Source organism: Perognathus longimembris, chromosome 26 (genome assembly GCF_023159225.1).
Source record: "Perognathus longimembris pacificus isolate PPM17 chromosome 26, ASM2315922v1, whole genome shotgun sequence".
Lineage (NCBI taxonomy): Eukaryota > Metazoa > Chordata > Mammalia > Rodentia > Heteromyidae > Perognathus > Perognathus longimembris.
In genome coordinates this window covers 11487017-11499188 of record NC_063186.1, presented here as the reverse complement: position 1 = coordinate 11499188, position 12172 = coordinate 11487017, and the positions used below count along the sequence as shown (strand labels likewise).

Below are 12172 nucleotides of genomic sequence, written 5' to 3'. Positions count from 1 at the left end.
ATTTTAAAAATTTGTTATTATAAAGGTGATATACAGAAGGGTTAGTTGCATAAGTCAGGTATGGGGCACATTTTTTATTTTATTTTTTGCCAATCCTGGGGCTTGAACCCCTGAGCTTCTTTCGCTCAAGGCTAGCACTCTATCTCTTGACCCACGTCGCCATTTCCAGCTTTTTCTGTGTGTGGGGTGCTGAGGAATCGAACCCAGGGCTTCCTGCATGCTAGGTGAGCACTCTACCACTGAGCCACCTTCCCAGCCCACATAATCTTATTCTAATGGCTGTGCACATTCCACTGGTGGGGAGAGGATGGTCTGTGGGTGTTCAGGCTTTGTACTGGTCCCTGGTGGGTTCTTCACCAAGCTGCGCCCCCAGCAGGCTGACCTCCTTGCCCAGGAGCTTTGTAGCTGCCCAGTAAAACCACCTAGTTCATATCATCGCACCACTCGCCTTCCAAGGCTTTTCCCCCCTGGGGCCGGGTCGTATCTTTGGTGTCATCACAGAGTGGTGGGCATACCGTGAGCCTGGCCAGACAGATACGCTAAATAAATAATCAGCAGTCAAGGCTCCATTTCCTGGTGGCACTTTGTGTGTCCCCACCCCAGTGTTGCCCCCTGGTGGCCAGGTCAGGAAGTGGAGTTTCTGCATTGGAGCAGATTCACAAGGGGCAGGCCCAGGGGAAGATACTACATAAAGGGCCTGGGCTGAAGCTTGGGGCCTGCCCCATGCATCGACCCTCATCTGCACCCCCCTCTACCCCCAAATCTCCATCCCATCCCGCCCCTAGGCATGCCAGCTGAAGACGGAAACCATCACCTATGAGGAGAAGGAACAGCAGTTGGTCAGCGACTGCGTGAAGGAGCTAAGTATGTGTTCTTGTCCCCCTTCTCCTTCCCTCGAACCCCAAGTCCCCTCCTTTTTTGTGTGTTTATTTTGGGGCTGGTATCAGGGCTGTGAGCTCAGAGAAGGCTGCTGGTGTTCCGTCCCTTGAGCCATGCCTCCATTCTGGCTTTTTTCTTTTTTGGCTGGTTCATTGGAAATAGAGCATGTCTTGGACTCTCCTGCCTGGGTTGGCTTGGAACTGTGATCTTCCTATCTCAGCCTCTTGAGGAGCTGGGATTACAGGTGTAAGTCACTAGGACCCTCCTTTTAATTTTTTTTAATTAAATTTTATGAAAAAGGTGATGTGCAGAGGGGGTACAGTTACATAATAAGGTAGTACATTTCTTATCATATATGTTACACCCTCATTTTTCTTTCCCTTCCCCAGTTCAGGTAGGCATCTATACAATATCCAGTGTACCAAAATCATATATAGTAACCACGTGGGGTATGCCAAAGGAAATTCACCCAGAACATTAAACGTAACAACAACAATAGAATCCTCCTGTGTCCTTTTCTTGGAGTTGTTTTTGCTTATCCTCGTCTTATATAATCATGTGTACAGAGCTGTTGAGTTATTGTGATCCTCTGATAGGTCTAACCTAGACCGTTTTATGTTTGTTTAGTAGTTGTTTGGTTTTAGATACATAATGTAAAGTCACTGACCCAAACATGTGGAAATATCATTTGAAAAGAAGTTTATTATTTGTTGGCCCTGGTCTCTACTGCTCCCGTCCACCCCAAAAAATTTTTTAAACCTTCCATTTCACCTATCTCATCATTGCCAGCTTGTGGTTTGCTAGGAATATGCATCTTTCAGATCTAGAAGCTTCTCCTGGCCCTGTGAGATATCTTTCCCCTTCTCTCTCTTTTTGTGGTTCCCAGGGCTTGAACTCAGGGCCTGGGCACTGTGTCCCTGAGCTTTTGCTCAGGGCTGGTGCTTTACCGTGAGCCACAGCACCACTGCTGGTTTTCTGATGGCTCACTGGAGAGAAGTCTCACCAACTTTGCTGCCTGGGCTGGCTTTGAACTGTGATCTTCTACATCTCAGCCTCCTGAGTAGCTAGGATGACAAGCAGGAGCCACTGGTGCCCAGTGATTTTCACACATTGTTCACAAGGTGTGCTTTCATGACTCCAACACACGTTTTGGTCTCTGAGCCTAATGTTAGGCATTAAATTATTCCAACATTCTGGTATGAAAGCCAAAGTAGAAATCCAGTATCAATCTCAATGAGAAATGGGGAGAAAGACTGAGCAAGAGAAGGGGGAAGCCGGGCACCGGTGGCTCAACGCCTGTCACAAAAACAATCCTTCTTCACTCACTTTGTCCACTTTTCCCTGTAAAGTCGAGTTTTCCGGTGCAGACCGCCTGGCAGCAGGTCCTGGCCGGGAGTTAGCTCACCCCCTCTTGGTGTCCCCCCTCTGGTCCCAGGGGATGCGAATGTGCAGATCGCCAGCATCTCAGAGGAACTGGCCAAGAAGACAGAAGATGCCGCCCGGCAGCAGGAGGAGATCACGCACCTGCTCTCCCAGATTGTGGACTTGCAGAAAAAGGCCAAAGCGGTAAGGGCTCTGCTTCTTTTGTTTGTCAGTCATGGGGCTTGAACTCAGGGCCTGGGCACTGTCCCTGAGCTCTTTCACTCAAGGCTAGCGCTCTACCACTTGGAGACATCAATGGCACCACTCCGGTTTTCTGGTGGCTCGGTGGAGGTAAGAGTCTCATGGGCTTTCCTGCCCAGGCTGGCTTTGAACTGCGATCCTCAGATCTCAGCCTCCTGAGGCTCAGGTGGAACCTGGTGTGTCCTGAAGCAGCCAGGAACTGTCACCTCTGGTCCCCAGAGCTGAAAGGCATGCTGGTTTTGCCTGGGCTGTTCTGCCTTTGAGGCAGTGATGGGAAGCTTCTGGAAAAGTCAGAAGTAGGAAAGAAGGGATGAGGAGGGGAGATAGGACGACAGGGAGGAAGGAAGGGAGAGAGGGAGAAAGAAGGAAGGAAAAAAGAAGAAAGGGAGGGAGAATAAAGAAAAGGAAGGAAAGACAAAGGAAGAAGGAAAAATGGGAGGGGAGAAAAGGAAGAAAGAATGGAGGGAGAGGCTGGGGATATGGCCTAGTGGCAAGAGAGTTTTCCTCGTATACATGAGGCCCTGGGTTTGATTCCCCAGCACCACATATACAGAAAATGGCCAGAAGTGGCGCTGTGGCTCAAGTGGCAGAGTGCTAGCCTTGAGCAAAAAGAAGCCAGAGACAGTGCTCAGGCCCTGAGTCCAAGGCCCAGGACTGGCAAAAAAAAAAAAAAAAAAAAGAATGGAGGGAGAGATAGGGAGAGGGAAGGAGGAAGGGAGAAGAGGAGAAATAAGGAAGAGGGAAGGAAAGAAAGGGAGAGAGTGGGGGAATAAAGAAAGGGTAGAAACTGAGAGAAAGAGAAGGAAGGGGTGACATTGTCCAAAAAAAAAGGTACTCATTACCTAACTCATGAAATGGTAACCCCTCTGTATGTCACTTTTTTTATTTATGTGTTTTTAAATTTTATTTCTTGCCAGTCCTGGTCTTGAACTCAGGGCCTGGGCACTGTCCCTGGCTTCTTTTTGCTCGAGGCTAGCACTCTACCACTTGAGCCACAGCACCACTTCTGGCTTTTTCTATATATGTGGTGCTGAGGAATTGAACCCAGGGCTTCATGTATACCAGGCAAGCACTCTACCACTAGGCCATATTCCAAGCCCTAATGGTACCTTTATAATAACAGTAAAAATATAGGTTGTTTTTTTTTTAAAAAAAGGAGAGGGCTGGGAATGTGGTTTAGCTGTAGAGCACTTGCCTAGCATCCATGAAGCCCTGTGTACACAGAAAAAGCCAGAAGTGGCACTGTGGCTCAAGTGGTAGAATACTAGCCTTGAGGAAAAGAAGCTCAGGGGCAGCGCCCAGGCCCTGAATTCAAATCCAAGGATTGGCAAAGAAAAAAATCAAAAGGAAAGAAAGAAGGGAAGAAGGGAGAGAGGGAAGAGAGAAAAGAAGATAAAGGAAGGAAAGAGGGAAGGAGAGAGCAGAGAGGAAAAGAGGGAGGGAGGGAGGGAGAGAAGGGGGAGGGAGATGTTAGAAGCAAGGGTGATCTTTGGAGAGTGAATTGAGGGGAGACAAGAAACACTGGGCCTTCAAAACTCACCAATGAAAGCACAAAGGCACCCACTTCCTGTGGACAAGGCCTGTGTTTCATGGTGGAAGGGCAATGAGCCCACGAGAGCCCCGGCCTTAAGAGGCCATGCACCTTCCTTGAGACCACACCTTGTCTTTGCTCTGCCTAGTGCGCTGTGGAGAATGAGGAGTTGGTCCAGCACCTGGGGGCAGCGAAAGACGCTCAGCGACAGCTCACAGCCGAGGTGGGTGCCCTGCCCTGTCATCCCGACCTCAGAGGGGGTCAGCCCAGCCCCCCAGATAGGCCTGGACGCCAGGCTCCTGTCCACCCGAAGCCCTGGGGCTTAAACTCAGGGCCTGGGCACTGTCCTGAGCTTTTTGTGCTCAGGGCTGACACTCTACCACCTGAGCCCCTGTGATGAGGGCTGACACTCTACCACCTGAGCTCTTGTGCTCGGGGCTGACACTCTACCACCTGAGCCCCTGTAATCAGGGCTGACACTGACACTCTACTACCTGAGTCCCTGTAATTGGGGCTGACACTCTACCACCTGAGCCCTTGTGATCGGCGTGGACACTCTCCCACCTGAGCCCCTGTGATCAGCACTGACACTCTCCCACCTGAACCCCTCTGATCATCACTGACACTCTACCACCTGAACCCCTGTGATCAGCCCTGACACTCTACCACCTGAGCCCTTATGATCGGGGCTGTCACTACCACCTGAGCCCTTGTGAATGGGGCTGACACACTACCACCTGAGTCCTTGTGATCGGGGCTGACACTACCACCTGAGCCCCTGTAATCAGGGCTGACACTGACAATCTACTACCTGAGTCCCTGTAATTGGGGCTGACACTCTACCACCTGAGCCCTTGTGATCGGCGTGGACACTCTACCACCTGAGCCCCTGTGATCAGCACTGACACTCTCCCACCTGAGCCCCTGTGATCAGCACTGACACTCTCCCACCTGAACCCCTGTGATCAGCACTGACACTCTCCCACCTGAGCCCCTGTGATCAGCACGGACAGTCTCCCACCTGAGCCCTTATGATCGGGGCTGTCACTACCACCTGAGCCCTTGTGATTGGGGCTGACACTACCACCTGAGTCCTTGTGATCGGGGCTGACACTGTACCACCTGAGCCCCTGTGATCAGCACTGACACTCTACCACCTGAGCCCCTGTGATCAGCACGGACAGTCTCCCACCTGAGCCCCTGTGATCAGCGGGGACACTCTCCTACCTGAGCCCTTGTGATCGGGGCTGACACTCTTACCACCTGAGCCCCTGTAATCGGGGCTGACACTCTACCACCCGAGCCCCTGTGAGCCCCTGTGATTTGCACTTACACTCTACCACCTGAGCCCTTTTGATCAGGGAAGACACTCTCCCACCTGAGCCCCTGTCATCAGCGTGGACACTCTACCACCTGAGCCCTTGTGATCAGGGCCAACACTCTACCTACCACCTGAGCCCTTGTAATCGGGGCTGACACTCTACCACCCGAGCCCCTGTGAGCCCCTGTGATCAGCGCTGACACTCTACTACCTGAGCCCTTGTGATTGGGGCTGACACTCTACCACCTGAGCCCTTGTGATTGGGGCTGACACTCTCCCACCTGAACCCTTGTGATCGGAGCTGACACTCTACCACCTGAGCCCCTGTGATCAGCACGGACACTCTACCACCTGAGCCCTTGTGATTGGGGCTGACACTCTACCACCTGAGCCCTTGTGATTGGGGCTGACACTCTACCACCTGAGCCCTTGTGATTGGGGCTGACACTACCACCTGAGCCCTTGTGATCGGAGCTGACACTCTACCACCTGAGCCCTTGTGATCAGCACGGACACTCTACCTCCTGAGCCCTTGTGATTGGGGCTGACACTCTACCAGCTGAACCCTTGTGATCGGAGCTGACACTCTCTCGCCAGAGCCAAGCTCCTCTTTCAGCTTTTTTGCAGGTTCACTGGCAATAGAATCTCATGGATTTTCCTTCCCGGCTGGCTTCAAACTAGGGTCCTCCAGATCTCAGCCTCCTGAGGCTAGGATGACAGGCATGAGCCATGGCTCCTGCTGGGCAGGGGGCAGGGGTTGTGTGCGAGCTGGTCCTGGCCACTCACGGGCGTGATTTCCTGCCTCGGACAGCTTCGCGAGCTGGAGGACAAGTATGCTGAGTGTATGGAGATGCTTCATGAAGCCCAGGAGGAGCTCAAGAACCTGCGGAACAAAACCATGCCCAATACCACGTCCAGGCGCTACCACTCTCTGGGCCTCTTCCCAATGGTGAGCTGGGCCTTCTTCCCAGAATCCTCCTTGTCCCCTGACCTCCTGATTGCTAAAGTCACCCTTTGATCATTCTTTCATGCAGGACCAGGGCGCTGTCCCTGAGCTCTTTCTTTCTGCTCAAGGCTGGTGCTCTACCACATTGAGCCACCACTCCACTTCCTGTTTTCTGGTGATTCACTGGAGATAAGAGTCGGAGTTTCCTACCCAGGCAGGATTTGAACTGCGATCCTCAGATCTCAGCCTTCCTGAGTAGCTGTGATGTCCAGATGTGAGCCAAAGATGAGAGGAGTTAGTTGTGACTCTGGGAGCTGCAGGTAGAATTCCAGAAGCCCTATCACTTGCTCTGAGGGAATATTTTATGTTTGATCCACGTGAATCCTGAATAGCATGGGAAGTTGCTTTCCTCAGGGAAGGGGCCGACACACTACGGTGAGCGTGACCCCACACTTCTAGCTCACGCCAGGAATTCATTTCCTACTCAGGAAACTGAGTTGTAAGGATCACAGGTCAAATCCAGCCCCAGGCAGGAAAGTCCAGCAAAAAGCCGGAAGTGGGGCTGTGGTTCAAAGTTGATAGAGCAAAAAAAAAACCAAAAACCCCAAGCCAAGTGAGTGACCGTGTGAGGTTTGGGGGTGCCCCTGGCTGCATGCACCCCTATTTTAGACAGGCTCACTGGAACGTTGCCTTCTGCCTTTCCAGGATTCCTTGGCGGCTGAGATTGAGGGGACCATGCGCAAGGAGCTGCAGCTGGAGGACCCCGAGTCTCCAGACATCATGTATGTACTCCCCTCTCCCTTTCCAAACTTTCCTGAAGCCTGCCTCACAAGAGAGCCAGAGCGGGGGGAGGGGGGGTTATTCAAAAGCTGCAGGCCAACTTTGAACCGTGATCTTCTGGATCTCAGCCTCCTGAGTCACCCTACAGTTCTAGAACGTGAGCCATTGGTGCCTGACCACACCAAAATCAACAGCCTGCCCAGCCCAGTACTCAGGAGGCTGAGATCTGAGGATCAAGGTTGGAGGCCAGCCCTGGGGGGGGTCGGGGGGAAGAAAAACCCAAGAAACTTTTATCTCCAATGAACCAGTTAAGAAAAAAAAAGCCGAAGTGGTGTTGTGTTAAATGGTAGAGCGCCAGCCTTGAGCACAAAAGCTTGGTGGCAGCGCACCTAGGTCTTGAGTTCAAGTCCCAGGACTGGCCCAGGAGCTGGCCTCAAACTTAAACCTTCCTGTCTTTTTTTTTTTTTTTTCTGGTCCTGGGGCTTGAACTCAGGGCCTGGGCGCTGTCCCTGAGCTTCTTTTGCTCAAGGCTAGCGCTCTACCCCCTTGAGCCACAGCGCCACTTCCCGCTTTTTCTGTGGATGTGGTGCTGAGGAATCAAACCCAGGGCTTCATGCACGCTAGGCAAGCACTCTACCGCTAAGCCCCTCCTGTCTCCTATTATCTCTCAAGTAGCCAGGATTATAGGTGTGAGCTACCACACTGGCTACATTATCACCTAAGCTCAAAGCTCTGAATTAGAGCTGATTTCCTCCAGTGAAGGGAAGGCCCCAGCACCTTTGGCTATGGTGGCTTTGAACTGCGACCCTCACGATCTCTGCCTCTACTGAGTAGCCAACATGATGGGTGTGAGCCGCCCAGCTGTGACTCCCAAATCACTGGGTGCTTTGCACTCTCTGCAGGCACCAGAAGCGTGTGTTCGAGGCAGTTAGGAACATGAACCAGGTGGTAAAGCAGAGGTCGCTCACCCCATCCCCCATGAACATCCCCGGCTCCAACCAGTCCTCCGCCATGAACTCCCTGCTGTCAAGCTGCGTCAGCACGCCGCGGTCCAGCTTCTACGGCAGCGACGTGGGCAACGTGCTCCTCGACAACAGGACCAACAGCATCATCCTGGAGACAGAAGCCGAATTGGGGTAAGCCTGCTGTTGACTGGGGGTTTTCCTGACCAGGGCTAGCCTTGAACCATGATCCTCAGATCTCAGCCTCCCAAGTAGCTGGGATGACAGGTGTGAGCCACAGTGCCCGGCAGATGAGAGTTTTTAATCTCCTTAGTCTAAGCATCTCTGGGAAACTGAAGTTCAGTCATTGGTCCAGCGAATATACAAATGTGTACATGAATACAACATACACATATACAGAACATACAACACACATACACATGTAACACACACACCCCTGCCCCGGTCATCTGAGTTACTGTGAACAACTTCCTGTCGGCTCAGGGGTCACAGAGATGGTTCCAGGCAGCTGACTCCCCCCAGTTGCCCCCCTCACAACCGTAGCCCCCCCACTTCCTCCATTCTCTGTACTCAGGCCTGGCAGGCCCGCCAGCACTCCCTGCTGGCCCTGCTGTCACTGCACACACACAGAGGCATACGCATGCACACATCACACATATACACAGGCATCCATGTGCACACACCACAATATACACACACAAGTGCACGCATGCACATACCAGTGCCCCCTGCTGGCCCTGCTGTGTCAGGCTGAATGCAAAACACACACACAAGGCACAGACAGACACACGTATACACGCACACGTCACCAGTCCCCCCTCCAAGACTCTGCTGCTGTGTCACTGCACCAAATGCATAACACACAGAGGCACACAATACGCATTCACATATCACACATGGACACTAACATGCATACAGACCATACACACACACACACACACACACACATATATACAGACACACATACAAACATGCACAAATCTACATATAGGCACACATACAGACACAAACATCTACACATAACACATACCACACATGGACATCCATATGCACACATAGACACCAGTGCTGCCAGCGCCCCCTGCCGGGCCGCGCCCCTCCCTGTGACCCCTGCACCCCTGCCGGCAACACCTCCCTGTGCACCTACTAGCCACGCCCCCTGCGCCCCATACTGGCCACGCCCCCTGCCAGCCACGCCTCCCTCCGTGTCTCACCGCTCCTTTCCCGCAGGGCCGAGGAGTGCGGGAAGAAGCCAGGCACACCAGGCACACCAGGGTCCCACGACTTGGAGACGGCGCTGCGGCGGCTGTCGCTGCGGCGGGAGAATTTCCTGTCAGAGCGGCGGTTCTTTGAGGAGGAGCAGGAGCGGAAGCTGCGGCGGCTGGCGGAGGGGCCGCCCTCGCCCTCCGGGAGCCTGGTGTCGCTGGGCGCTCTCACCGCCGGCTCCACCATGTCCTTCGGCAGCCGCGGCTTCCTGCCCGAGAAGCTGCAGATCGTCAAGCCGCTGGAAGGTGACCGCCGTGGGGCGTGGGGGGCGCAGGGCATCTGGCCAGGACCCCCAGGGGGGCGGCACCCGGTCACCCTGTCCACCAGGCCTGGTGCCTCCTCTCAGCCCTTTAAATAAGCTCCTCACTGAGCATGCGCAGTGGGGGCGCACGTTCTGATTGGAGGAACGCAGGGGTGGGGGCCGGGCCAGCTCCAGTTCCCTTGGGCTAGTTCCTCCTAACTTCCTCCATTCTTTGCTTCCTTCCTTCCTGCTTCCTTTCCTACTTTCCCCTTCTTTCTTTTTTTTTTTTTTTTTTTGCCAGTCCTGGGTCTCGAACTCATGGCCTGGACACTGTCCCTGAGCTTCTTTTTGCTCAAGGCTAGCTAGCACTCTACCACTTGAACCACAGCGCCACTTTGGGCTTTTTTCTTTGTATGTTGTACTGAGTAATCGAACCCAGGGCATCATCCAAGCACTCTACCACAAAGCCACATTCTCAGCCCCTCTTCCTTTTTTTCTTCCTCTCCTCCTTACTTTCTCTCTCTCTCTCCTTCCTTCCTTTCCTATTTTTAATTTTTTTTTCTCTTTGGTTACTATAAAGTTCTGTCCCCACTACCAGCACTGCCAAGAGCCACCAGGTGTCCCTCACCCTCATTGTTCCATGCTTCAGCCTGAAAACCCACATGAATTTGAGGCAATAGAATTCTGTATTGCAAAAGAAAGTCACAGATATTGCAAGTCAGCCTTTCTCAACTGTGCACACGTGTGTGTGCGTGTGCGCGTGCCCGTGCATGCTGACTTATTGGAGTTCAAGTGTCTCATGTACTTTCCTGCCCAGGCTGGCCTTGAATCTCAATCCTCAGATCTCAGCCTCTTGAGTAGCTAGGATGGCAGGTGTGAGCCAACAACTGAATTTTTATTATTACTTCTTCTAGGAAGCATTTTAATACACTTTGTTCTAGTTGCTTCCCAACTGTGAAATTTTGAATTTCACAGGCTAGGCTGTATTGTTTCTATATATGATTTATATGTTTATGCTGGTGTGTGTGTATATGTATGTATGTATATATGTGTGTATGTATATATGTATGTATTTATACCTGTGCTCTGGCCTTAAAAGAATCTGGTCATTTTCTCCTCAGACATCCTTGCTTAAAATTCTTGGGCACATCTTTGCCTCTCACTAGATCACAGGCTATAAAGGCCAGGCCTGCTTGTTAAAGATCCCACGTGAATCTCCTATTTTCCGAAGAAAGGAGACGCTGTCCTATTTCCTAGTTATATCACTTAGGTCCTTCTAGAGTTCAGAGAAGGGGTGGCTCATCTTCTTATTTGGTTGTAAGCTTGGCAGTCACTTTTGTGCTCTGAATTTACATTTGGTTTTCCTCTCCACTGCATCTTCCTTTTTGCCTTCTGTTCTTTTTCTTCCTTTTATCTCTCAGGGACCATTGGGCTCCATCATCCATCTTGACATTTCTCCTTTCTATATGTTACTATATTCCATTAGCTCATCTAAGAATATATTTTTCGCTTCCGTTTTTCAAACACATTGCAGGGTGAGATTCCTTTTTATTTTCTTTGTCAGTTGTGTGGCTAAAGTAGTAGTGCTAACTTTGCACAAAAGAGCTGCACCCAAACTCTGAGTTCAAGCCCCAGGAGACACACACAGGCGCAGAAAAGTTTGGATCCAAACCTCAGGAGATGACAATACTAGAGTTGCAATTTCCAAATACATTTGACCTTGGAATACTTTCAGACCTTCAAGGTCACGCACTGTGATGTTATTACAAACCGCACACATCGTTGTCACCTGAGCCCCCAGGATCTGATGTCTGAGAGAAGAGATCATCTTCTCTAGATCAGTGTTGCCTGCTTGCAAGCTTAAATCACACCTTAGTCTCCCGCCAACTCTCTCGCCTTCTCAAGTTGTTTACTGGCAGGCTGGGGATATAGCCTAGTGGCAAGAGTGCCTGCCTCGGATACACGAGGCCCTAGGTTCGATTCCCCAGCACCACATATACAGAAAACGGCCAGAAGCGGCGCTGTGGCTCAAGTGGCAGAGTGCTAGCAGCCTTGAGCGGGAAGAAGCCAGGGACAGTGCTCAGGCCCTGAGTCCAAGGCCCAGGACTGGCCAAAAAAAAAAAAAAAAAAAAAGTTGTTTACTGGCCAAATACAGGACGTGTAAACAGGGTTGGTTAAAGTGACAGTATTTATTGATTGATTAATTCCAATCCTGGGACTTGAACTCGGGGCCTAGGCACTGTCCCTGAGTTTCTTTTGCTACCACTTTGAGCCACAGTGCCATTTCTGGCCTTTTCTGTGTATGTGGTACTGAGGAATTGAACCCAAGGCTTCATGCATGCTAGGCAAGCACTCTACCACTAAGCCACATGCCCAGCCCTAGCTAGTCGTTATGCCAGTGGGGGGGAGGGTAGGCCCTTCTTCTTGCATTTTTCTTGTCTGGGTCCCAGGGAAGATTTTTGTTATACTTCATCTTCCCACACTGCCTATGCTGAGATCTACTTGTTTCTGGTCATCTCTGTTTGGTGCAAAATCCATTCCTGTCTTTCCATGCTGGCTCCCCCTTGGGATATAATGTGTAGACTTGGGGGTTGGCCATGGTTGGTTCAGACAACACGCTGGG

The 12172-nt window shown here is 51.6% G+C and overlaps 1 protein-coding gene across 7 annotated transcripts in view; it reads left to right on the top strand.

Moving 5' to 3' along the window:
• Positions 1 to 12172, top strand: part of Trak1 (trafficking kinesin protein 1) — a 61691-nt gene that overhangs the window by 42522 nt on the left and 6997 nt on the right. For all 7 annotated transcript variants that reach the window (XR_007209231.1, XR_007209233.1, XR_007209232.1 and 4 more), the window contains 7 exons: positions 786 to 864; positions 2315 to 2445; positions 4182 to 4256; positions 6166 to 6303; positions 7006 to 7082; positions 7983 to 8216; positions 9273 to 9553. Coding sequence is in view for 4 of the 7 variants with exons in the window: in XM_048334714.1 (XP_048190671.1) it covers positions 786 to 864; positions 2315 to 2445; positions 4182 to 4256; positions 6166 to 6303; positions 7006 to 7082; positions 7983 to 8216; positions 9273 to 9553 (1015 nt within the window). In the remaining 3 variants the exon portion in view is untranslated. The remainder of the gene's footprint in view (positions 1 to 785; positions 865 to 2314; positions 2446 to 4181; positions 4257 to 6165; positions 6304 to 7005; positions 7083 to 7982; positions 8217 to 9272; positions 9554 to 12172) is intronic.